We start from the raw sequence: 27,402 nt of genomic DNA on the forward strand, positions 1-27,402 counted from the left end.
CCAGTGGAGAAGATGAAGCTAGCTGTTGCTCCGACAAATTCGATTATCTGTTCCCTCGATGGATGATACTGTTGTTTCGGACATGGGTTTCCATTGGAGGCTATAAAGGGTTAGAGGAGAAAAATAAAGTGCGGACGGAGACCCGTGTCCGAAACAGTCATCCGGCAAGGCAACAGAGCATTGTATTCGTGGGAGACAAGACCTTTCTACGTAGTAACTACCTCAACCTTCTGCCATGGTGATCGTTGCAATCAGTCGCAACCACTGCGAGGCTTTCGCCTACCGTCCATTACCGTACAAAGTCATGTTTGCCGCCGAAGGGGTCGCCTTGTGGCTGGCGCCGGAGCTTATAACTTGGTCGCGCTGTACGGTCGTTAGATGGCGTTTCCGGACAAGAATTTTTGTCACCGATTTGCTCCTCAACACTCCCTCTAAAACCCCTCGAAATCTGTCGCAAAATTTCTGGAAGACGCTATATAGCTGCTTATGCTCGTCTACATCTACATGACTACTCTGCAATTCACATTTAAGTGCTTGGCAGAGGGTTCGACGAACCACAATCATACTATCTCTCTACCATCCACTCCCGAACAGCGCGCGGGAAAAACGAACACCTAAACCTTTCTGTTCGAGCTCTGATTTCTCTTATTTTATTTTGATGATCACTCCTACCTATGTAGGTTGGGCTCAACAAAATATTTTCGCATTCGGAAGAGAAAGTTGGTGAATGAAATTTCGTAAATAGATCTCGCCGCGACGAAAAACGTCTTTGCTGTAATGACTTCCATCCCAACTCGCGTATCATATCTGCCACACTCTCTCCCCTACTACGTGATAATACATAACGAGCTGCCCTTTTTTGCACCCTTTCGATGTCCTCCGTCAATCCCACCTGGTAAGGATCCCACACCGCGCAGCAATATTCTAACAGAGGACGAACGAGTGTAGTGTAAGGTGTCTCTTTAGTGGACTTGTTGCATCTTCTAAGTGTCCTGCCAATGAAACGCAACCTTTGGCTCGCCTTCCCTACAATATTATCTATGTGGTCTTTCCAACTGAAGTTGTTCGTAATTTTTACACCCAGGTACTTAGTTGAATTGACAGTCTTGAGAATTGTACTATTTATCGAGTAATCGAATTCCAACGGATTTCTTTTGGAACTCATGTGGATCACCTTACACTTTTCGTTATTTAGCTTCGACTGCCACCTGCCACACCATACAGCAATCTTTTCTAAATCGCTTTGCAACTGATAATGGTCTTCGGATGACCTTACTAGACGGTAATTTACAGCATCATCTGCGAACAACCTAAGAGAACTGCTCAGATTGTCACCCAGGTCATTTATATAGATCAGGAACAGCAGAGGTCCCAGGACGCTTCCCTGGGGAACACCTGATATCACTTCAGTTTTACTCGATGATTTGCCGTCTATTACTACGAACTGCGACCTTCCTGACAGGAAATCACGAATCCAGTCGCACAACTGAGACGATACCCCATAGGCCCGCAGCTTGATTAGAAGTCGCTTGTGAGGAACGGTGTCAAAAGCTTTCCGGAAATCTAGAAATACGGAATCAACTTGAGATCCCCTGTCGATAGCGGCCATTACTTCGTGCTAATAAAGAGCTAGCTGCGTTTCACAAGAACGATGTTTTCTGAAACCATGCTGATTACGTATCAATAGATCGTTCCCTTAGAGGTGATTCATAATGTTTGAATACAGTATATGCTCCAAAACCCCACTGCAAACCGACGTCAATGATATAGGTCTGTAGTTCGATGGATTACTCCTACTACCCTTCTTAAACACCTGCGACCTGCGCAATTTTCCAATCTGTAGGTACAGATCTATCAGTGAGCGAGCGGTTGTATATGATTGCTAAGTAGGGAGCTATTGTATCAGCGTAATCTGAAAGGAACATAATCGGTATACAATCTGGACCTGAAGACTTGCCCGTATCAAGCGATTTGAGTTGCTTCGCCACCCCTAAGGTATCCACTTCCAAGAAACTCATGCTAGCAGCTGTTCATGTTTCAAATTCTGGAATATTCCATTCATCTTCCCTGGTGAAGGAATTTCGGAAAACTGCGTTCAATAACTCCGCTTTAGCGGCACAGTCGCCGGTAACAGTACCATCGTGTCTGTTAAGAATTTCAAGGCTATCCACAGCTGGAAACCCTCTAGTACACTTGTTCCACCACGACATGTCTTTTCCGCCTACTCACCTATCATTTATTGGGCGGGACGCCGGAATGCGCCTATATGCATACCACACAAATTAGTTACTTTGATTATTTTCGAGCACAAAAAGAGACAAAAAAGTGAGTTACATAGTAGTCACTAGGACTTGTTCATGATGAAATTTAGTCGTCAGTATTTTGCTTATAATAGTTCTAATCCAAGTGGCACATTATTTTGACTATGGAGAGCTGCACTCGCCGCAGCGCACTCACGTGGGGTAGCGGCTCGCCGCAGCCCGCCTCCTTCAGGCTGTCCACGATCTCGAGGCCCACGTTCTCGGTGCGGAGTATCCGCCGACAGGCGTCTCGGCAGTCAGTCGTTGAGGCTCTGTCGCAGCAAGGAACGTCTGCATATTAAAAGAAAAGAGGCTGATTATTCGCCGTATATGATCATAGGACCAACAATTTAAAAATTCAGTAGCAGGTGAATGTGTTGGTTTATACCAAATGTTCGTAATGTTAATTTTCACTAACTGTTTAGTCTACAGTAAATATCGATTTGACAATAGTCGTCCGAAGAGAGTACAATACGGTAGTTAAAATTCGCCAAAAAGTTTCCCAGCTTTTGGTCAGAAGACAGTTGCGTGTCTGACAAAGGATAGGAGTCGGGTCGCGGAGAAGGATCTGAGAAGAGACTGAATGTTGCTGTAGGCACCAGGTGCCTCACCGTAAAGCCATTCATTTTATAGGGTCATAGTTCAAGAGATGTATTCGAAAAGCGGACCATTGATTAAATATCACCAAATTTCGAGGTGGCGAAATATTCGAGCGTGTATGGTGCTAGATTGTCACGTTTGGGGACTTGCGTTTGATACAGTTAATGTGATATTTTTATTTTACTATTTTTTCCACTTCAAAATGAGTAGGTTCCGCGTTCCATTGATCAATCGCACGGTACGGTAGCCGTTATGATGTGGGACGTGTCAAGTGCACAAGAAATGCACATATTAAACAAGATACGGAGTTAATGATTAATATTTCTATTATTTACCCCATTCCCTTAAATGGCACAAAATACATATACTATATTTATAAATTTATTTATTCCTATTCAAGAATTCATCTATGGTATAGAATGAGTTGCCAAGGAGATATGATTTCAATTTAGTTTTGAAGCTGTTACTGCTGTCTGTCTGACATTTTATTTCATCTGGTAATTTGTCGAAAATTTTTATACCAGCATATTTTACCCCTTTCTGTGCCATAGATAGGTTGAGTAAAGGATAGTATAAGTCTTCCTTTTTTCTGGTATTATAATCATGAATGTCACTGTAGTTTTCAAACTGCTCCATGTTGTTGAGAACAAATTTCATTAGTGAGTAAATGTACTGTGAGGCTGTTGTAAGAATTTCCAATCTTTTAAAAAGATGTCTACAAGATGTGCGACTATGAACCTCACACATTATTCGAACCACTTTCTTTTGAACAGTGAATACTTTTTGTGTAAATGTTGAGCTACCCCAAAATATTATTCCGTATGACATCAGAGAGTGAAAGTATGCAAAGTACGTTAGCTTACTAATGGCTATATCCTCAAAATTGGGAATTAACCTGATTGCAAAATTTGCTGAACCCAGTCGCTTTAGAAGATCCAAAATATGAATTTTCCAACTAAGATTCTCATCTATATGTACACCCAAAAACTTAGTATACTCTACCCTGTCTACTGACTTCTGTTGATGTGTTATATTTATTGAAGGAACTGTGCTTTTTGCAGCAGAAAATTTGATGTACTGTGTTTTTTCAAAGTTCAAGCAGATTTGCAGAAAACCAATTAATGACTTTTCCAAAGACCTTATTTCTATCATTTTCAATTGGAGTTTCCTTTACAGGATTAATAATGATGCTTGTATCATCAGCGAACAGTGTCAGTTCAGCTTCCTGTTTCAGAGAGGAAGGGTGGTCGTTCACATACATCAAGAACAGAAGGGGAGCCATGATTGAACCCTGTGGAACACCTAATGTAGTTTCACCCCAGTCAGATGAAGTGGCGAACTTATTTAAATCACTTGACCCATATAAGGAACCTTTTTGCTTCCTGTTCTGTAGGTACGACTTAAACCACTCATATGCTATTCCATTTATACCATAGAACTGTAATTTCTGCAACATAATGTCATGGTTCACACAATCAAATGCTTTGGACAAGTCACAGAAAATTCCTATTGGTGACATTTTACTATTTAAAATAGTATATTGCTGTCTGAATGGAACAGCATTTTTTGAAATCCGAACTGTGATTTACTAAGTATCCCATTACTGTTGAGATGGCTAACCACTCTTGAGTACATTACTTTCTCGAAGATTTTTGAAAATGCTGTAACCAAAGATACTGGCCGATAATTGTTGACATCCGTGGCGTCCCCCTTTTTGTAGAGCGGCCTGACAATGGCATATTTTAACCTGTCTGGGAAAATACCTTGAGTTAATGATGCATTACATATGTGACTCAAAACATCAGCTGTAATTGCTCCACATTGTTTTAATATCTTATCAGAGATGTCATCTACTCCAACAGCACATTTACTTTTCAAAGATTTAATAATTTTACTTATTTCACAAGAGGTTGTTAGGTGGAACTTGATTTGACTGATTTTTTTTTTTCAAAACAGACTCTTCCATGTACTGCCTGGTTTTTTCTTTTGAACTGTTCTCAACAATTTTTTCTCCTACACTTAACAAATGGTTGTTAATACATTAGCTACTTGTGTACTGTTGGTTAGGATGGTCTCGCTCTCCTTAATAGTAATACTAACTACTCCAGTGGTTACTTACATAGAGAAGAGAACACAATTTAGGTTATACGCGGGTTCATGGCTGCAATTGTTTAATCGCTTCATGTGCTCCAAGCGACCATTTGCTTTTACTTTATCATTATTCTTTTTCTCTCTTCCGGTGTCGAAGATACGGAGACAAACATATACTACTTTTTCAAAGGTATCCGGATATTTGTTAGTGGTGATTAATATAGGAGTGTCTACCACTCTTATTTATGACAGCTTGAACTCTGCTGGGAACGCTTTCAATGAAGAATCTATTTTTCTGTGGAAGAATGGCAAACATTTTTCCTCGAGAGCCGAAACCAGAGAAGGTAGTGTTGTTGGACTCTGCGGGTTAGAGAGATGTCGACGTTCTTAATCCCAAACGTCATCATTGGATTCAGGCCGGTCTATTTCAAGAATGCTACTGGTCACAAACGATTACCTCACAGACGATGCTTTCTGACAGACTGCACTGCCCATGTTCATTCAACAATCATCCTCTCTGAAATGTTCCTCAACTATACGCAATGCACAATACAGTAAAATGTGTTCATATCCTTCCACGTTGCGCGTTTTCTTAAGCACAACAACGTGACTACAACCTATTCACGAATAACAGTCCCGTATTTTAACACCACTCCTTCCAGACTTTGCTGCTTGCACTACATATGCCGCTGGGTAAACTTCTCTACGTTACCGCTAAAACCAACCCTTCCGTCGGATTTCTGCAGATATAGCGCGACTCATCACTCCAGATCGCTTGTTTCTAGTCTTTTATTGTCCCGAGACGCAGGTCTTTAAAGCACCCCAAGTTTCACTTAGGGCTGACTTCAGAAATGTGTGGCTTGTCAGAATCTACTCCATCGCTGTACCACTTTTATTTTAACCCCTTACGCACGGTCATTGTGCTATCTGGACCGCTGGTAGGCCTTTTGAACTGACGACTGATTCATTCTGCTGACTTCATGCGACTGTCTACAACGACCCACGGTCCCTGTCCGTCAGTACACTAGGCTTACAGTCACCTCCCTCGCACTTGCACTGAGGTGACAAAAGTCGTGAGATACCTCCTAATATCGTGTCGGACTTCTTTTTCCACTGCTTAGTGCAGCAACTTGACATGGCATGGGCTCAGCAAGTCGTTGGAAGCCGCTGCAGAAATATTGAGCCATGTTACTTTCATAGCTGTCCATAATTGACAATGTGTTCCCCGTGCAGGATTTTGTGCACGAACTGACCTCTCGATTGTATTCCATAAATGTTCGATAAGGTACACTTTGCGCGATCTGGGTGGCCAAATCATTCGGTAGAACTGTACAGAATATTCTTCAAACAAATCGCGAACATGAAACTTCCTGGCAGATTAAAACTGTGTGCCGGACCGAGACTCGAACTCGGGACCTTTGCCTTTCGCGGGCAAGTGCTCTACCAACTGAGCTACCCAAGCACGACTCACGCCCCGTCTTCACAGATTTACCTCTGCCAGTACCTCGACTCCTACTTTCCAAACTTTACAGAAGCTCTCCTGCGAACCCTTGGAGAACTAGCACTCGTTTCTTTCAGGAGTGCTAGTTAGTGTTGTTAGACCTGTTCTTGCAACAGGAAGGTGGTGTGTTGCTCAAACAGCATAATGGTCACGCACACACTGCCCGTAAAACCCAACTTGTACTGGAAGACGTGTAGCAGCTTCCCTGGCCAGAACGATCTCCGAACGTGTCTCCAATTGTAGATGTGTGGGATATGATGGGACGAGAAGTGCCTCATGCGACTCTTCAACCAACAACTCTTGCAGAACCACGTGAACAGGTCGATGAGGCGTGGTATAACGTATCCGAGGCCAGTGCTCGCCATCTGTACTATCGACTGGATGCCAGTGAGCGCCTGCATTGCCGCCAGTGGAGTCTACACCACGTACTACCTTGGAACTGCTTGCGCTATTAATCCGTAAATGTAATATCATATCATATACTCCATATGCACTTTTGCAACAATAAATCTTGAGTGAATTGGAAACATCTAAAAGGATGTACTAATTTTTTTCTGGCAATTTATGTATGATATGAATAATAATTAACATATGAAAATGTGTTGGTGAGTTACCATGCAAACATGATGATGTTAATTAAAAAGGTTGCGACGTAATAAACGTGTCTTTTTACAGCTGTGGAGCACGTAAAGATCAAGATTAGACTTAAGCCAATGTTTCAAAATGTTCATGAAATACGACACGGTTACTGTACAGCAGAAATCAGCCACACCCTACAAGCTGTCGAGCAAGCCGAATTGCAACAGTTCTCGGACCTGATTTAAATTATTCAGGTAGTTGGGCTCAGATTGCACAGCAGTTAAAAAGAAGACGACTGGCGCTACTCACAATTTCTGGGGTCTATGGTGGGCGAGGCGGCAGCCTGCTGGCGGACGCAGGAGAGCACGCGCGGGCTGTGTTCGGCGCACGCGTCGTCCAGCAGCTCCTGCGGGGGTGCGTGGGCGCCCGCCCCCCTGGCGCGGAAGACGGCGCGGCACGCCTCGCGACAGGCCGGCGTCCGCCCCGAGCCGCAGCACTCGTCCCCCGCCTGCAACACGGTCCGCCTCAGCGCCTCAGCCCCTCCACACCTGCTGCCGTCTCGCCGTCACCGGCGCACAAACCATACAACTAGACTCGTGCACCGAACAGGTCCCAGCCCGCCAAGCCTGTGTTCTGCGGCCTCTGGCCAAGTCTGGGTGGCTCGCGAGACAGTGCAGCTGACGCAGTCTATTGTCATCTGGTCAAGTGTGGGTGTCTCGCGAGACAGTGCAGCTCAGGCAGTCTATCGTCCTCTGGTCAAGTCTGGGTGGCTCGCGAGACAGTGCAGTTGAGCCAGTCTAACGTCCTCTGGTCAAGTCTGGGTGGCTCGCGAGACAGTGCAGCTGAGGCAGTCTATCGTCCTCTGGTCAAGTCTGGGTGGCTCGCGAGACAGTGCAGCTGACGCAGTCTATTGTCATCTGGTCAAGTCTGGGTGTCTCGCGAGACAGTGCAGCTCAGGCAGTCTATCGTCCTCTGGTCAAGTCTCGGTGTCTCGCGAGACAGTGCAGTTGTGCCAGTCTAACGTCCTCTGGTCAAGTCTGGGTGGCTCGCAAGACAGTGCAGCTGAGGCAGTCATCGTCCTCTGGTCAAGTCTGGGTGGCTCGCGAGACAGTGCAGCTGAGGCAGTCATCGTCCTCTGGTCAAGTCTGGGTGTCTCGCGAGACAGTGCAGTTGAGCTAGTCTATCGTCCTCTGGTCAAGTCTGGGTGGCTCCCGAGACAGTGCAGCTGAGGCAGTCATCGTCCTCTGGTCAAGTCTGGGTGGCTCGCGAGACAGTGCAGCTGACGCAGTCTATTGTCATCTGGTCAAGTCTGGGTGTCTCGCGAGACAGTGCAGCTCAGGCAGTCTATCGTCCTCTGGTCAAGTCTCGGTGTCTCGCGAGACAGTGCAGTTGTGCCAGTCTAACGTCCTCTGGTCAAGTCTGGGTGGCTCGCGAGACAGTGCAGCTGAGGCAGTCATCGTCCTCTGGTCAAGTCTGGGTGGCTCGCGAGACAGTGCAGCTGACACAGTCTATTGTCATCTGGTCAAGTCTGGGTGTCTCGCGAGACAGTGCAGTTGAGCCAGTCTAACGTCCTCTGGTCAAGTCTGGGTGGCTCGCGAGACAGTGCAGCTGAGGCAGTCATCGTCCTCTGGTCAAGTCTGGGTGGCTCGCGAGACAGTCCAGCTGACGCAGTCTATTGTCATCTGGTCAAGTCTGGGTGCCTCGCGAGACAGTGCAGCTCAGGCAGTCTATCGTCCTCTGGTCAAGTCTCGGTGTCTCGCGAGACAGTGCAGTTGTGCCAGTCTAACGTCCTCTGGTCAAGTCTGGGTGGCTCGCGAGACAGTGCAGCTGAGGCAGTCATCGTCCTCTGGTCAAGTCTGGGTGGCTCGCGAGACAGTGCAGCTGAGGCAGTCATCGTCCTCTGGTCAAGTCTGGGTGTCTCGCGAGACAGTGCAGTTGAGCCAGTCTATCGTCCTCTGGTCAAGTCTGGGTGGCTCGCGAGACAGTGCAGCTGAGGCAGTCTATCGTACTCTGATCAAGTCTGGGTGCCTCGCGAGACAGTGCAGTTGAGCCAGTTTCTCGTCCTCTGGTCAAGTCTGGGTGGCTCGCGAGACAGTGCATCTCAGGCAGTCTATCGTCCTCTGGCCAAGTCTGGGTGTCTCGCGAGACAGTGCAGCTGAGGCAGTCTATCGTCATCTGGTCAAGTCTGGGTGTCTCGCGAGACAGTGCAGCTGAGGCAGTCTATCGTCCTCTGGCCAAGTCTGGGTGTCTCGCGAGACAGTGCAGCTCAGGCTGTCTATCGTCCTCTGGTCAAGTCTGGGTGTCTCGCGAGACAGTGCAGTTGAGCCAGTCTAACGTCCTCTGGCCAAGTCTGGGTGGCTCGCGAGACAGTGCAGCTGAGGCAGTCTATCGTCCTCTGGTCAAGTCTGGGTGTCTCGCGAGACAGTGCAGTTGAGCCAGTCTATCGTCCTCTGGTCAAGTCTGGGTGGCTCGCGAGACAGTGCAGCTGAGGCAGTCTATCGTACTCTGATCAAGTCTGGGTGCCTCGCGAGACAGTGCAGTTGAGCCAGTTTCTCGTCCTCTGGTCAAGTCTGGGTGGCTCGCGAGACAGTGCAGTTGAGCCAGTCTGTCGGCCTCTGGTCAGGTCTGGGTGGCTCGCGAGACAGTGCAGCTGAGACAGTCTATGACAAACAGCAAACAGTCGTGGAACCCTACGGGGGCATAAAACTGAACTTTTTTTTTTGTCATCAGTCTACTGACTGGTTTGATGCGGCCCGCCATGAATTCCTTTCCTGTGCTAACCTCTTCATCTCAGAGTAGCACTTGCAACCTACGTCCTCAATTATTTGCTTGACGTATTCCAATCTCTGTCTTCCTCTACAGTTTTTGCCCTCTACAGCTCCCTCTAGTACCATGGAAGTCATTCCCTCACGTCTTAGCAGATGTCCTATCATCCTGTCCCTTCTCCTTATCAGTGTTTTCCACATACTGCTTTCCTCTCCTCATTCCTTACCTATTGACAGCTACAGCGATTCTAGTGCTCCTAGCAGCTAGCCTGTAATAGCAAAAGAACAGTGTGCTATGACCTGAGAAATTTCTTCTTTTTAATGCTGTTATTTCCTTCATTCTCAGTCACTAAATGGGGCAGCAATTTGTCCAACATGAATAGGAAAATGAAATTAAACTAACGACCCACCACCTGCTTATGTCACATCTGTTTTGTACAAGGGTTGGAACTCAAATAGTGGCAACTACCGGTTGATCAAAAAGTCAGTATAAATTTGAAAACCGAATAAATCATGGAATAATGTAGATAGAGAGGTACAAATTACCACACATGCTTGGAATGACATGGGGTTTTATTAGAACCAAAGCAAAATACAAAAGTTCAAATAATGTCCGACAGATGGCGCTTCATCTAATCAGAATAGCAATAATTAGCATAACAAAGTAAGGCAAAGCAAAAATGATGTTCTTTAAAGGAAATACTCAATATGTCCACCATCATTCCTCAGCAATAGCTGTAGTCGAGGAATAATGTTGTGAACAGCACTGTAAAGCATGTCCGGAGTTATGGTGAGGCATTGGCGTCGGATGTTGTCTTTGAGCATCCCTAGAGATGTCGGTCGATCACGATACACTTGTGACTTCAGGCAACCCCAAAGCCAATAATCGCCCGGACTGAGGTCTTGGGACCTGGGAGGCCAAGCATAACGAAAGTTGCGGCTGAGCACACGATCATCACCAAACGACACGCATCTGTCGGATATTTTGTGAACTTTGTTGTTTTTGGTTCTAATAAAACCCCTTGTCATTCCAAGCATGTGTGTCAATTTTTACCTCTCTATCTACATTATTCCGTAGTTTGTTAAGTTTTCAAATTATACTGATTTTTTAATCACCCTGTATTTATTCACAACCGATGTTGAAGGCGTAGTATACCGTTAGCAGAGCCTGTTGTAACACCTCGGCTCAGTTTACAGTGATAAAAGCTATAGAAAGAATAATTTAAAATTAAGAATAGAATTTTAGAGGGGAAAATAGTGTAGAATCATAGTTCGGTAATTGTAGATCAAAATTATAGTATATCCGCAAGTAGTCTAACGTCTAAGTACAGCAAAGCCACGGAAGCTCCGTGATGGAGAAGGCACTGACGTTAAACTCTTGTGATGAAAAACCTATAAAAAGGCCTGATATTCATTATTGCCGCCTTTTTTCCTTGATTGTTTCGTCAAAGGGCGGGGAACCCGTGTCAGTCAGCAAGACAATAATTAGATTGGACTTTATCGTGTTCAGATTCACGATAAACTGTTAGAATATTACGGAGATTAAAAATGATGTAGTGTACGATCTCTGACTTTTGGTAGAACGGAGTATTAAGGGGATTTTAGGACTTTAGTGCTAGATTGGGACTTTACGGACATGTAGACGACAGAAACTCAAATTATCTGCTGATACGAGTGAATTCAGAGGTACCGGTATTCAGGTATTAACGTGTGGACTTTTGTAAGTGTCGTGTGCCGTTAGTTGCGAGTCATGACGTAGAGCGCGTGCATATCAGCATTTGCGGACTACTTAGATTCATCCAGGCTAGGAACCTTTTAAACAGACCATCATCCATCACCATCTTAATCCTTGAATATAGAGTGAAAGTGAAATACAAGAGCGTTGTACTTATTTCATTTACCTAGTACTAATCAGTGAAGGTTTTACGGAACCAAAGCTATTCAGCAGTAAGTCAGCACCATCTAGCGGAAAACGTACGCATTAACTAGCACGCTAACTGAAGTGAACGTTTACGTGTTTTACGGACTGCTTAATATGAACTTTTGTGACTCTTAGCCGGGCAAATTGCTAAATAAAAGCAATATTTACAAGACTCGCAGTAATAGCAAAACACAAGGCCCGCACCTCATCGGAGAGTCGTCGCTTTCACGTCGGAAAGTAAAGCCGGAAAACCTACCGACGGTACGTATCTACGAGGAGACGTCGACGTGGAGTACCTAAAAAGGGAATCACAAGAGAGTTAGGGATGCTTTACTGTTCCGTTGATGGTGCGAATGGAGCGGTCTGCTGCCTGTCGAATCTCTGAAAAAGTTCTGAAGCGAATGCCATGAAGCCAAAACTGAAGCGTCAAACCAACGTCGCCGGGAAAGGCGAAGGTTCGTCAGAGCCCCAGTATGGTGAAAGTTATGGTAATTCTCGTGCACGACTGTGATGGTGTTATCCTAACATTACGTTCCTCCGCGGTAGACCGTCAATGCACAGTGGTACTGTTCGTTTTTGGAGCATCACCTCCAACCAACTTTGCGAAAGAAGCGGCGACACTTTCTGTGCAACCCACCCATCATTTTGCACGACGATACTTGGCCCCCTACAGCGCAAGCTGGGGCTGCTCTGTTCGATCTATGGGACTGGAAGTACTCTACAATCCACCATACTCCCCAGACCTAGACTAAGTCCGAGTAGTTTCGATATGATTCCGAAGATAAAGGAACCACTTCGTGGCATTCGCTTCAGAACTGTTCTAGAGATTCGACAGGCAGTAGACCGCTCCATTCGCACCATCAACAGAACATGCTCTGCTAACGGAATACTACGCCTTCCACATCTCTGGCAACGGGTTCTACACAACGCTGGTGACTACTTTGAAGGACAGTAACAGGTGCAAACACGTAACTCTTTTGTAGCGGTTGTGAATAAATAGTTGTCATTGTATAAGTTCCAACCCTCGTACATAATACTAAGTGAAACTCTTGCATCGATTACAACCAAATTTTGCACAGGAATATCAGGCCTCACTGGTATCAGCATTGTGGCGTTTACAACATCCTAATTCCAATACAGAGATAAAGGTAGAAACGTATTTTTGCAGCTCCTGGTGTATGGGCTGTCCTATATGACAGGCATATGTGGGAACAGTACCAGACTGCCAAATAAATCTGCTATGCAGGACAGCCTACGTGGCATGAGCTAGAATCAGTGTTTGCGGACCCTGTCGTGTAGGCTGCCCTGAATGGCATGTGTGTTGCGTTGCGTAGTACCGGTTTGCTTTATCGACCTGCCTAGCATGGTGGCTAATACATGGAGTGGAAACTGGACAGAGCAAGAGAAGTAGGAAATGGAGAGAGAAGGGGGGGGGGCGGAAGAGGAAGCAGGTATGGATGAGTCAGGAGGAATATGGGCAGGGTTGTGGGCAGATGGAAAAGGGAGAGGGGGATGAAGAGACAGAGAGTGGGGGAGGGGCATATAGTCAGAGGAAGGAGTGGAGGAAATGAACAAAGAGAAGTGGGACATTGGAGGCGAAAGACAGTGAGTGGGGAGGAAGAGACGAAAAGACAGTGAATGGGTAGTGTTAGATAGACAGATAAATGAGGGAGGATGAGGTGGAGACAGGGATGGCGAGATGGAAGTGTGTTCAATATGTGCCGAATGCATATGAAAGTGAAGCTGTAGGACAAAGAATAATAATAATAAAATCTGAGTGCAATGTAATACAAGCTGTAAATTTCACAGCAGCTGAGTCGTAATCATATAATCAGAAATTCCTCAAGAACAAAAACGAATTGCAACCAGATGGTTTTAATTTCAAAAGGAACTGGTTACGAGTATATTGATGTTCTTGCCACGTACTTTCTGATGATCTGTGTTGATTGTAGTACCTTTCAGACTCCCTGCAGTACGCTTTAAACTAGACAAAACTTTTACTACTATATTCTTTGACTTAGCCGCTATGTCTTCTTATAAGCCTTTTTAGTATTATCGTCGCTTCCACGCCTTGTATATACCTGTTACGTCTATGTCTTCTGCCTCCCAGCTATCAAAATGCATATATCTCTCGAAACGATTATCTTTCTTGGCTGTAACATTTAGTCCTCCTTGTGCCCACCTGTGCTGCTTCCTTCTTACTTATGGGCCTATAATAGCTAGCAAATGTTCCATTACATTTAGCACAAGACCCAAATCTTGTTCACTTTTAGCTACCGCTGCTGAATTATGAATACATCGTGTTGTGCTAATTTTCTGTCTTTAACAAACAATAACAGTCCTTTGCTTCTTTCATTTCCTTTTCAAAGTACCACATAAACATCAGTTGCCTTACATCTTTCCTGGTTTCCTACTGATCGCCGGCCGGTGTGGCCGAGTGGTTGTAGGCGCTTCAGTCTGGAACCGCGCGACTGCTACGGTCGTCGGTTCGAATCCTGCCTCGGGTATGGATGTGTGCGATGTCCTTAGGTTAGTTAGGTTTAAGTAGTTCTAAGTTATAGGGGACTGATGACCTCAGATGTTAAGTCCCATATTGCTCAGAGCCATTTGAACCATTTTGAACCTGCTGATCATTCAAATATTTCAGTACTGACTATTACAACTCTCTCAGAAGGAAGAGACTTCGTTTCCATTTCTCCCCGTTATCGTCACTACAGAGCCTAAGAAAAGACAATGTTATGTTTCATGCCACACAGTACAACGTCTTTCCGTATTTATAATGCAACAATAAGCTCCCAGATATTTCATTTGCATCTTCAAATTGCTGACATACATCAAGCGTTATCAGCGAATTAACACGTGTTCACCAAACGGCGCTTTTAACACTTGAAGATGGCCACCGTGGTCGAAACCAGCTGCGATCGTGACTGTGTCAACATTTGAATAAAACTCTTTAATAAGTCGGATGCCATTTTCTTAGGCGAAATGCCTTATACAGGCCAGCCACTTAGCAGCGCTACTGTAGCGAAGCTACAGAAAACGTTGGGAGTTTTAAGACACATTGTTTTTGATTCTGGATCAGCGCAACCAGCCCGGGTGGACTGACGCATCTTGCTGGCCCGTCTCTTCCAGAGTCCGGCAGGTTGTGCATTCAGGCTGCATTTTGGGCCAACTTGTCTGGTGTGTTGGGTTCTTCGCCCGTCTGTAGATCATTGTAATTGTCCTCCTGGTATTTCGATTAAATGTACAGAGTATAGTTTTCAGAATGGATTTTCAGTCCGCAGCTAAGTTTGTGCTGATCGCAAACTTCCTGGAAGATTAAAACAATGTGTCCCACCGGGATTCGAACCCAGAATCATTGGCTTTGGTGGTCAAATCTCCGACATTTATGCAGGCCTGGATGGCTCGTATTTGAGCACCCCTTCACTGCACTCAGGAAGAGGGTGTACGACAATGTTTTTAAACATTATAAGCTGAACCGAAAAAGTGGAACAGATTGCTGCTGAAGAAACTGATGATACAATTACAGCAGGGAAGTGAAGCAGGCAAGAAGAAAATGCAGATGAGCACTCTGTACTAGCAGCGAATAGGTGCTAACTTCGGTTGGAGCAAATGCTAGCAGGGAAAGGTCGCAGTCTGGCAGTGACTTATTTATCAGTGGTTTTTGAGTATTTTGTATGTTGGAAACGTACTATGCATTTGTGAATACTTACGTATTTTTAAGCTAATAGTTATCTTTTTTAAAAAAATGTCGGAGAGCAATCACCAACGAAAGGAAAATTTTGTGGGTTCGACTCTCCGTCGGGCACACCATTTTAATTTGGTAAGTACTTTCAAATATTCTTCGGCAGGTTGACTTGTTTCAGTACTTGTTTGAGCTTGCGTGAGTGATCAAGATGCCGATTTCCACCTAGTTACAGTATCAACATAGGTGTTTCTCATACTTAAAAGAGTGTACATGTAAGCAGTAGCAGTAACGTAATGTCTTTACTCAGAGATTCTTAATATTCAAATGGTGCAAAGCAAGCATACACTGAGAGAATTAAAGGCATCGCTACAATCACAATGCCAGGGCTCTCCGGCATTGGAATAGCACCCTAGCGTTGGACGTAACAGGACAGTCCTGTACCATAAGTGATCTTACATATCTTATAATTATATTTATCCCTGAGACATTTAAGTCTCATTTTATCTACGATAATGATCGAAGCAACAGAAATTATTTAAAATTTGGGCTGCGGCCCTGGCAATAGTGACAATGTAACGGAAAATAAGCGGAAGTTATAATTTGAAGTTTGTTTTGGGGAGGGCGCTCAACTTGGGTAGTTCGTGCAGCAATGGCAGCCATAGTGCTGTGGTGGTGTAAACGTTAGCATTTTTGAATGGTAAGCAAGAAGACCCGGGTTCAAGTCCCGGCCACAACATAAATTTTAATTCATTTCTTCTGCTTCGATCATTATCGCAGATTATTCACTTTGGTGTGTAGAATGTATGGCGATATACCATCAGACTTTCGTAAAAATTCCATCCACACAGTTCCCGAGGCTGCAAGAGTCAACAAGTGTAAGAAGACACGAAAAGACAGTGAATGGGTAGTATTAGATAGACAGATGCCTAGGGAGGATGACGTGGACGCATCCAAGTTGGGGACATGAACAATACCCAGAGGAATGACTATCAGTTTGGCATAAGGAAAGTTAAATACACCAGAGAGGCAGTCCTGATGTTATGGTTGACCACGGAAATATGACTGAAGAAATATCACAACAAGGTCACAGAATTTGCGATCTGGAAAAAGCGTTAGGCAGTGTCAAATGACGCAAAACGTTCGAAATCCTGAGAGAAATAGGGGTAAACAACGCCGAAAAAATTGGTAGTATACAATACGTACAAGAAACAAGTGGGAACAATGAGTGGCGACCAAGAACACAGTGCTCGGATTAAAAAGGATGTAAGGGAGGGATGTTGTCTTTCGGCCCTGCTATTCAGTCTACACACTGAAGAAGCAATGACATAAATAAAACAAAGGGTCAAGAGTGGAATTAAAATTCAAGGTGAAATGTTATCAATGAGGAGTTTCGCTGATGACATTGCTATCCTCAGCGAAAGTGAAGAAGAATTACACGATCTGTCGTAAGAAATGAAGAGTCTAATGAGTACGGAATACGGATTGAGAGCAAATCGAAGAGAGACGAAAGTAATGAGAAATAGCAGAAATGAGAACAGCGAGTAACTTACCAACAGAATCACTTACTCCATTTTCTACTGCTACTGATATTACACTACACTTGTCTGACCAGAAATCCGAAATCCTTCTCTTCCTTCCATCTCACTTCACTGACACCCCCCCCCCTCTCTCTCCACTTCCTGGTATCCAGACAGAAGCGCCTAGAACCTCTCGGCCACACCGGCCGGCAGTGGTGAGAAATATTGAGGCTTGTGGCCATTAGGTGGCTATCGTTCACACTTGCTGTGGTTAAGGTTGTATACAATTGGGATGCCATTAAAAGCTTTGAGGATTATCGTTGAATTTTAATCTGGGAAAGACCTGATTTTTCTAGTCTACTTTAACTTTTATCAATGTCAATGTTTCTCTCAAAAGTTCTAGGTACATAGAAAATGCAAATCTAAGCATTTTGGAAACTTATGTTGATGTAAAGCAGCTTTTTAAGAAAATATGCCCGATTATTTTCTTGGAGGTGGGACGCACAAAGATTTGAACTTGTTGGGTACAAATGTTAAAAAATCAAAAGAAAATAATTTAAATACTTTCCTTTTCACATTATATTCATACTTACTCAAGCATTTCAATATTTCACAGACTATGTGGATTAACTATTCGTCTTTGCACAATCAAAGAAACTAATTTCAGTGAGGTACAAGATGTACAATATTTTGAGTTTCATGTAAAGGAAGATGAACCAAATGATTACTGACTTAGCTCCAGGGTAATTTTAAGTGATAAAATCACTCCTTCTGGTAATGATTGTATGAAATTAGTAGCAGTACTTGGTGATTCTAAATGCAAAGAAATTAGTATACAGAATTTGAAATAAATATTTTTGTTCTGTTTTGAGTATCACAGGAGCTAATGCCCCCGAGTGTGTTTTCAGTTATGAACAGTAAGTGAACTGATGTGGGTAACAGAAGGTCTGTTGAACTCATTAAAGCCGAATTGCAAATTGTAGCAAATTCCAGTTAAACACGTAAAGAATTTTTCATATATCTGAAAGATGTCATATTAAGTTTCTTTATGAATGCACTGTAAATATTTGGAACCATGACGAAATCTTGTCGGTGTTCCATTCTTATTGCTGCGTTCAAATTCCACGACGTTTCGATGAGTGTCATTCTCATCATCTTCTGGTCAACACGATGTTTTTCGATGGAAAATGATGAGTATGACGCTCATCAGAACGTCGCGGAAATTGAAGGCAGCTACCTCAGGGGAAACCCAAGAAGATTTCATCAGTAGTACACGCCGGGAAAGCCTACGTTTATATTTGTAGCCATGTTTGTACATTCAAGTGTTTTATATATTTTAAATGTCTGAGAATAAATATTGCATTGGACTCATCGAAGATAAAACTGAAATACAGTAGTAAAAGTTTATAGCGAAGTGTTGGGTTCTACATGGCACAACACGTCAGCAGTTTACATATTCTCCTTTGTTTTCAATTCGAAAACCTGGCAACCCAAGGCTCCACTGCCACCACGTCAAAATCGCATTTCTGCTGACCTTAAGTTTGCAATCAGATGCAAGGCGCGCCCCAGTACGGTAGCCAGGCGGAGGGGGGGAAGGCTGGAGAGGGGGGGGAGGGGGGGGGGGGAGCGCAGAGCTCACCAGCCCAGCAGTCACTGGCAGTGGGACCGGCGGTCTAGCTCGTGGCGGGCTAAGCAGGCTGGAAATTGGACCGTGCAAAACTCTACTCTACACAAAACTTTTCGTTCTTTTTGTTCGTTCCTGTTCCAAGAGTTTCAAACCAGAGTCTTCAAAATGGTTCAAATGGCTCTGAGCACTATGGGACTTAACAGCTGAGGTTATCAGTCCCCTAGAACTTAGAACTACTTAAACCTAACTAACCTAAGGACATCACACACATCCATGCCGGAGGCAGGATTCGAACCTGCGACCGTAGCGGTCGCTCGGTTCCAGACTGAAGCGCCTAGAACCGCTCGGCCACACCGGCTGGCAGAGGTCTTCCTATCATAAGTGCGGACTGCCCAACATCTCAACAAGGAATGGTGTCCCCCTCACAGCCGCGTAACTCAGCGTAAGAACAGTGGTCACCAGAACATCGTAAATGACAGGGACCGGAGACGAGTGTTAGTTCTTGTGAACGACAGTCGACTTCAAATCCGACAAACTCCTGCTGTCAATAACTAAAGCTCGACATAAACCAATTTCCGAGAGAGTTCTAAAAAGCGAATTTCACACAGTGGAGAATTGGAGTACAATATCTTGTACACTCATTGCGACACACAAACCTCTACGTCTGTCTTCAATGGGCCAAACAACGCAGAAACTAGACAGCAGCAGATTGGAGCCGTGTTGTTCAGTCCGGTAAACTGCGATAGTGCCTCATTTCAGATGGTACAAGGCATTTTTATGAAGTGTATTCACAGTTGTAGAATCTTTCTGACGTTAGCTGCGTTAGGTATAAAGATATTACCTACCTATGAGACATGAAAATTTGTGCCGGACAGGAACTGAAACTCAGAATTCTCACTTGTCGTGAGCGGTCGCCTCAGCCATTTCGATTATCGAAGCATGCTTCCAGAGCCGCAGGAATTGCGTATGACATACTGTCTACTATCCCAAAGCTCACAATTTTACTTCAGACATTGTTAAAAAATAAGTATTACAAGTCTCAACAGTCAAAAGACGATTGTAATAGTACGGTTGAATACGTTTGTCTCCTTGAAATCCTGTGGCGGGTACACAAGAAAATTTGCGGGCGACGGGGTTGTGTACAGTATGTCATATGGAAGAGTGGGTCGGTCCTGAGAAAGTGCTCAGACAGCTGAAGTACATAAGGCGACCGCTCACAACAAGTGGGAAATGTGGGTTCTAGTCCCGTTCCATCGGAAGTTTACATGTGTCACCAATAGGTATTGCCTTACGTACAGTGCTGTAATATTTTTCGGCTGTTTTCGTACCACGAGTTGGGCGCACTCATTCAAGTTACTGTGGACGAGAACTGGGAAGTTTATTTCAAAATTCTCTGTGACCAAGGAAGAGTAACCTTTTCTTCTACATCTTCACCCTGGACGTGGACACTCCTTTCTTCCAAAATGACACCAGCTGTGTTCACAGGGATGCAAGTGTATGTGTCTGGCTTGACGAACATTCAGACACCCCGTATGACGCCGACTGGTTCGCTATATGGCTGAGAACTACACTACTGGCCATTAAAATTGCTACACCACGAAGATGACGTGCCACAGACGCGAAATTTAACCGACAGGAAGAAGATGCTGTGATATGCAAATGATTAGCTTTTCACAGCATTCACAAAAAGTTGTCGCCGGTGACGATACCTACAACGTGCTGACATGAGGAAAGTTTCCAACCGATTTCTCATACACAAACAGCAGTTGACCGGCGTTGCCTGGTGAAACGTTGTTGTGATGCCTCGTGTAAGGAGAAGAAATGCGTACCATCACATTTCCGACCTTGATAAAGGTCGGATTGTAGCCTGTCGCGATTGCGGTTTGTCGTATCGCGACATTCCTGCTCGCGTTGGTCGATATCCAATGACTGATAGCAGAATATGGAATCGGTGGGTTCAGGAGGGTAATACGGAACGCCGTGCTGGATCCCAACGGCCTCGTATCACTAGCAGTCTAGATCACAGGCATCTTATTCGCGTGGCTGTAACGGATCGTGAAGCCACGTCTCGATCACTGAGTCAACAGATGGGGACGTTTGCAAGACAACAAACATCTGCACGAATAGTTCGACGATGTTTGTAGCAGCATGGACTATCAGCAGACCATGGCTGCGGTTACCCTTGACGCTGCATCACAGACAGGAGCGCCTGCGATGGTGTACTGAACGACGAACCTGGGTGCACGAATGGAAAAACGTCATTTTTTCGGATGAATCCAGGTTCTGTTTACAGCATCATGATGGTCGCATCCGTGTTTGGCGACATCACGGTGAACGCACATTGGAAGCGTGTATTCGTCATCGCTGTACTGGCGTATGGTATGGGGTACCATTGGTTACACGTCTCGGTCACCTCTTGTTTGTATTGACGGCTCTTTGAACAGTGGACGTTACATTTCAGATGTGTTACAACCCGTGGCTCTAACCTTCATTCGATCAAATGGTTCAAATGGCTCTGAGCACTATGGGACTCAACTTCTGAGGTCATTAGTCCCCTAGAACTTAGGACTAGTTAAACCTAACTAACCTAAGGACATCACACACATCCATGCCCGAGGCAGCATTCGAACTTGCGACCGTAGCGGTCTCGCGGTTCCAGACTGCAGCGCCTAGAACCGCACGGCCACTTCGGCCGGCTTCATTCGATCCCTGCGAATCCCTACATTTAAGCAGGATAATGCACGACCGCATGTTGCAGGTCCTGTACGGGCCTTTCTGGATACAGAAAATGTTCGACTGCTGCCCTGGCCACTACATTCTGCAGATCTCTCACCAATTGAAAACGTCTGGTCAATGGTGGCCGAGCAACTGGCTCGCCACAACACGCCAGTCACTACTCTTGATGAACTGTGGTATCGTGTTGAAGCTGCATGGGCATCTGTACGTGTACACGCCATCCAAGCTCTGTATGACTCAATGCCCAGGCGTATCAAGTCAGTTATTACGGCCGGAGGTTGTTGTTCTGGGTACTGATTTCTCAGGATCTATGCACCCAAATTGCGTGAAAATGTAATCACATGTGAGTTCTAGTATAATATATTTGTCCAATGAATACCCGTTTATCAGCTGCATTTCGTCTTGGTGTAGCAATTTTAATGGCCAGTAGTGTATTTGGAAAAGAGGTCGAAAAGTAGCACTCAACAACCCTCTATCTCTACAGGGTCTAATCACGTATGGATGACTTCAGATGTATATGATATACCTAAAGAAACTAGTAGTCACCGAATTCAGGGCAGTATTAAAGCTTTGAGGCCATGTTACAAGGTATTTGCGTTATATTTCTCCGGGAGGGTAACAAATGTTTTGTCCAGTGTTTTTATAAGTGTGTGTGACACATGTCATGGGATCGGACAGTTGTTGATGTGCAGCTGCACATAACTGAGCAGTTACGCAGCAAAGAGTGACGGTGGCGAGATGCGGGAGTACCTTCTGGATGTCGAGGCAGGAGTAGAAGGAGATCTCGTCGCTGTAGCGGCAGGCGGCGGTGACGTCAGCGCGGGAGGCGGCGGCGAGGCAGGCCTGCTGGCAGAGCGGCGACTGCGGAAGCGCGCAGCAGCTGCGACCCGGCCACTGGTCCGCGCGGCGCGCCTCTGTCCGGCAACACGTGTTCTCTTATTTTGTGGTATTCATCCCCCTCGCCCTGTATGGGCGGCATGTTAAGTGCATTGACAAGATGAAGAAAGCTCTAAGTCAAACGTTGAGATATTTACAATAAATTCTTAAAAAATAGTAGAGCTAACATTAATGTAACGTTTAATATGAATGAACTCGATTTTCTTGGTTTTTAATTTAAAACTGTAATAACAAAAAAGTAAAACGAAAACAATAAGGATATATTTAAAACATTCAAAACACGATATTGCACACTGAACTTAAAAAGAAGCTTGGAAGACATGCCCTGGCAATTTTTGTTGTTGAAGAGAAAAAGCGCAGGGTGTTGGATACGGTAGAAGGGTGAGAGTATAAGTTTGAAGGGCTGATGGGTAGTATCGATGGAGAAAGTGTATATGGAAGATAGGAAGGGACGGTTACGTGAAAGTGAAGGAAACGCCGTAATCTCGACAGAGAAAGAGAATATGAAAGACAGAAAGGGAAGGTTACATGAGAGTGTATGTAAGGCTATGATGTGAAGGCAAAAACGGGATAGGGAAAGATCTCATGAGATGGGATTTTGGGGGGAGGGAGGGGGGCGGCATATAGTCTGTAGGATGGGTAAATGTCGGGGCGTTTGAGGATGGTGAAGTTTGTTCGATAGTGTTCAGTATGAGTGAGGAGAGGTGAGAATTTGATGAGAGGATAAGAAGGAGATAGAAGATAAAACCATGTGGAGGGCGAAGCGGTGTGCATGACGTTCAAGGAAATAGATGGACTAATAGAACTTAGGTGGAACAGATATCCCTGCAAGATTTGCATAGGAGAGATGTGTCCGAAAAAAGGCTATTTAGGTTTGGAAGATACCCAGTAACGTGCATTCATCCCATTTGTCACGTCTGTTAACAATCTCATCTCGAAAACAACAGTAACATTCACAAGTATAAAAGTTGAAGAAATAATGAACTACTGCTGCAGAGTGAAAATTTCATTCTGGAAACATCCCCCAGGCTGTGGCTAAGCCATGTCTCCGCTATATCCTTTCTTTCAGGAGTGCTAGTTCTGCATGGTTCGCAGGAGAGCTTCTGTAAAGTTTGGAAGGTAGGAGACGAGATACTGGCAGAAGTAAAGCTGTGAGTACCGGGCGTGAGTCGTGCTTCGGTAGCTCAGATGGTAGAGCACTTGCCCGCGAAAGGCAAAGGTCCCGAGTTCGAGTCTCGGTCGGGCACACAGTTTTAATCTGGCAGGAAGTTTCATATCAGCGCACACTCCGCTGCATAGTGAAAATCTCATTCTGGAAACATCCCCCAGGCTGTGGCTAAGCCACGTCTCCGCTATATCCTTTCTTTCAGGAGTGCTAGTTCTGCATGGTTCGCAGGAGAGCTTCTGTAAAGTTTGGAAGGTAGGAGGCGAGATACTGGCAGAAGTAAAGCTGTGAGTACCGGGCGTGAGTCGTGCTTCGGTAGCTCAGATGGTAGAGCACTTGCCCGCGAAAGGCAAAGGTTCCGAGTTCGAGTCTCGGTCGGGCACACAGTTTTAATCTGCCAGGAAGTTTAATATCAGCGCACACTCCGCTGTAGAGTGAAAATCTCATTCTGGAAACTACACTATTCTTCACCTGTCTTTAATGTAGCACCCTACTGTGGTACAACGCAATATAAATCTTTAAGCAGTTACCTTTATGTGTACGCGGAGGTGTGTGTGTGTCTGTGTGTGTGTGTTGTATGTGTGCGCGTGTGTGTGTGCTGTGGTTACGAAAGAGAGAGAGAGAAACGGAATAAATTAAGATTAAATCACTGCATGTAAAGAAGAAAAATACGTGAGCAGTGCAGCAGAATGGTCAGCATCCTGTCACATTTTCTGCTGAGTAAAAGTACGATAATGTCACGGTGAGAGGTCGCAATGATGGCCATTAAACTTTAACAAAAATCAAATCGATGCCAATAGCCAGTAAGAGCGCCCACACAGTGGCACCAAAGGTCAGTTTACAGACAGTGAGTATTCCGATAAAATAACACAGAAGTGGCATAAGTACAAAAAATTAAGTTCTGACACAAATAAACTAAACAACATTCATCGGTGATACAAATTAAGAAACACACGCTTAATTAATGGAATAGCCACATAAAACAAAAAAAAAAAAAAATGTGTGTGAAATCTTATGGGACTTAACTGCATACACACTACTTAACCTAAATTACCCTAAGGACACCCATGCCTGAGGGAGGACTCGAACCTCCGCCGGAACCAGCCGCACAGTCCATGACTGCAGCGCCTCTGACCGCTCGGCTAATCCCGCGCGGCCATAATGCTAAAGATCTCCAACTTGTTGAGAGACGACACTACAGTTCTTATCATATAGCGACAACTTTCAGTAGTACAATGAGAACGGGATTCAGCATTTTTCGTAGCACTTCTTTGGTACATTTTACAGTACGTGTCAACTGCATGCTCTCCACTCGCTTTTTTCCTCTGCTTTTCCCTTAATACACTCGTAGCTTTTCAACGTCATCCAGTATTCGAACTTTTATTTTTATCCCCCCCCCCCCTCTCTCTCTCTCTTCTCTGCGATATTGCCTTCAAGGACGCCTTGTTACCAGCAGTTCCTGCCACGTATACGTCCCAGCCGTTTTCCTCACTGTCGTCATTTCCGCCAGTTCTATTTTCTCCACTATTCTTGGAAGTACGCTTTCACATCGTGACTACAGGCAAGAACATCGATTTCAGGAATGTTATTGTCGAAACTTTCATATTAGCGCACACATCGCTGCAGAGTGAAAATCTCATTCTGGAAACGTTGTTGTCCGTAAACTACAGCTTCACCATATGCTGCTTCATGAAAGCGGACACCGTCATGCTGATACAATCATCGTCTGAGAACTATCCCTCTACTATACGCACTACACAATGCTGTCAATGTGTTCATGTCCTTCGGTATTAAGTTATTTTTAAGCACGCTAAACGGACAACATCCTAACAACGGAGGCCTCCCATCCCGTAACACTAAGCCCTCTGCATTTCACTGTTGGCATTACTCATTATGGCATGCAATGCTCACCATACGTTCGCCAAACCTAAAACCTTCCATAGAATTGCTACATGGTATCGCGTGATTCACTACTCCAAATGACTCGTTTCCAGTCATCTATCGTCCAGCGGCCGTCGCTCTTTATACTACATCAAGCATCGCTTACACCATAGAAACACGTAGCTAACGAGGAGCTGCTCAACCATTCTTTGCAACACCCTAACCATAGTTATTATGCCGGCCGGACGGCTGCTAGCACTTCGGAACTCAAGAGCGATTCCTTCCTCTGATTTCATGCGATTTTATACAGCCACCTTGCCCAGTGCTCGATGCTCCCTGACTGTCAATACATGAGTTCTGCCCGGTCTCGGTTTAGCTATCGCTGTTCTTCCGCGTGCCCACTTCAAAGTTGGCACCTGCAGAAGCGTTGAAATTCTCCTAATGCATCTGTTACGTGACATCCTATGAGTAGTTCACGTTCGAAGTCATTGGGCTCTCCCGAAAGACCAATTGTACTGTTACTGCTTCTCTACCGACAACAAAATATCCCCCGTCTCATTTTATGCTGGCGTCCACCTCTCATGCCATCTAGTGGTCAATTCCATATTACACACAGATATCTGGATACTTTAGACAGCACGGTGTATTTCCTCGTTCTTCATTCTTCAAGCCACTTCCCTTTTAAATTGTTTCTCCCCAACCGCATTTCACAATTACCCAAGTATTTGTTACTGTTTTGGACTAGCCATGATTCCCTGCCATACGGCGCTACATTCCAGACAAAAAATTTGACGAAGTATTCCTGATACTTCGGTATCGGTAACTGAGATGCTTGAAGCTGTCGATAGCAGACCTCGGCTTGCATCGGTGAGGCGATAATGACGTGGCGTGTGATGTCACCTATGTACTAACAGTAGTAGAACACTATCGGTATTTGCCGTTCTTGTTGTTGTGGTGTTCAGCCCAGAGACTGGTTTGATGCAGCTCTCCATGCTGCTCTATCCTGTGCAAGCTTCTTCATTTCCCAGTACCTACTGCAGCCTACATCCTTCTGAATCTGCTTACTGTATTCATCTCTAGGTCTCCCTCTACGATTTTTACCCTCCGCGCTGCCCTCCATTATTAAATTGGTGATCCCTCGATGCCTCAGAACATGTCCTACCAACCGATCCCTTCTTCTTATCAAGTTGTTCCACAAACTCCTCTTCTTCCCAGTTCTATTCAGTACCTCATCATTAGTTATGTGATCTACCCATCTAATCTGCAGCATTCTCCTGTAGCACCACATTTCCAAATCTTCTATTCTCTTCTTGCCTAAACTATATATCGTTCATGTTTCATTTACATACATGGCTACACTCAATACAAATACATTAAGAAACGTTTTCCTGACACTTAAATCTATGCTCTAGTTAGCAAATTTCTCTTCTTCAGAATCGCTTTCCTTGCCATTGCCAGTCTACATTTTATATCCTCTCTACTTCTGCCATCATCAGATTATGCTTATATACTACCTTTTAGAATGTAGATTGTAGACTGTTGCATAACCCAAAGTTTACGTTAAGTTAGAAGGTAGTAGTTAGGTTACATGTTGAGGAAACCAATTAACATGAATATGATACCACCAACTGTGAGGAGGAATGCCCATTTATCTGCATCCTATCCCGAGGTCTATTTCAGGTTGAAAGGTAACACAGTGGCTATAAACGGGCGAAGCCAACTTCGTGTTCATGAGAATAATTATAATTCTTGTTAGGGCACACATTTTTCATGATTTGGATTCAGATGAGTAATTTATGTCCGCCATTTTATCGATAGGTGAAAACAGATGCGTACTATGAAGAGGATTCAATATTTCCCAGTAACTCAAAGAGAACTAAGAAAGGATTGATACTGACTGTGTTGTGTCCCAGATACAAACTAACGAATGGGAAGACGGAATTAACTACAACTTAGAAGATTTATTCTGAAAGCAAGGTGAAACATAACTCAGCGTAATCACTCGTGTGCAGATCCGTAGACAAAGTTCATCTCCTGTAAACGCTATCACAGTGGCAGCGTCGCGACTGAGAGGAGACTTGCTCCATTCTCCGGCAGGCCCACCAGACGACTCCGCTTTCGGGCCGCGACGTCG

General features: G+C 44.7%; 1 protein-coding gene across 1 annotated transcript in view; it reads right to left on the bottom strand.

Annotated features, from left to right (window-relative positions):
- LOC124775138 (reversion-inducing cysteine-rich protein with Kazal motifs) overlaps positions 1–27,402 on the bottom strand; it is a 371,470-nt gene that overhangs the window by 69,086 nt on the left and 274,982 nt on the right. The window contains exons 5-7 of the mRNA XM_047249978.1: positions 22,076–22,239; positions 7,381–7,579; positions 2,458–2,591 (exon numbers count right to left, since the gene is read on the bottom strand). Coding sequence (XP_047105934.1) covers positions 2,458–2,591; positions 7,381–7,579; positions 22,076–22,239 — 497 coding nt within the window. The remainder of the gene's footprint in view (positions 1–2,457; positions 2,592–7,380; positions 7,580–22,075; positions 22,240–27,402) is intronic.

This window comes from Schistocerca piceifrons, chromosome 2, assembly GCF_021461385.2.
Source record: "Schistocerca piceifrons isolate TAMUIC-IGC-003096 chromosome 2, iqSchPice1.1, whole genome shotgun sequence".
Taxonomy (NCBI): Eukaryota; Metazoa; Arthropoda; class Insecta; order Orthoptera; family Acrididae; genus Schistocerca; species Schistocerca piceifrons.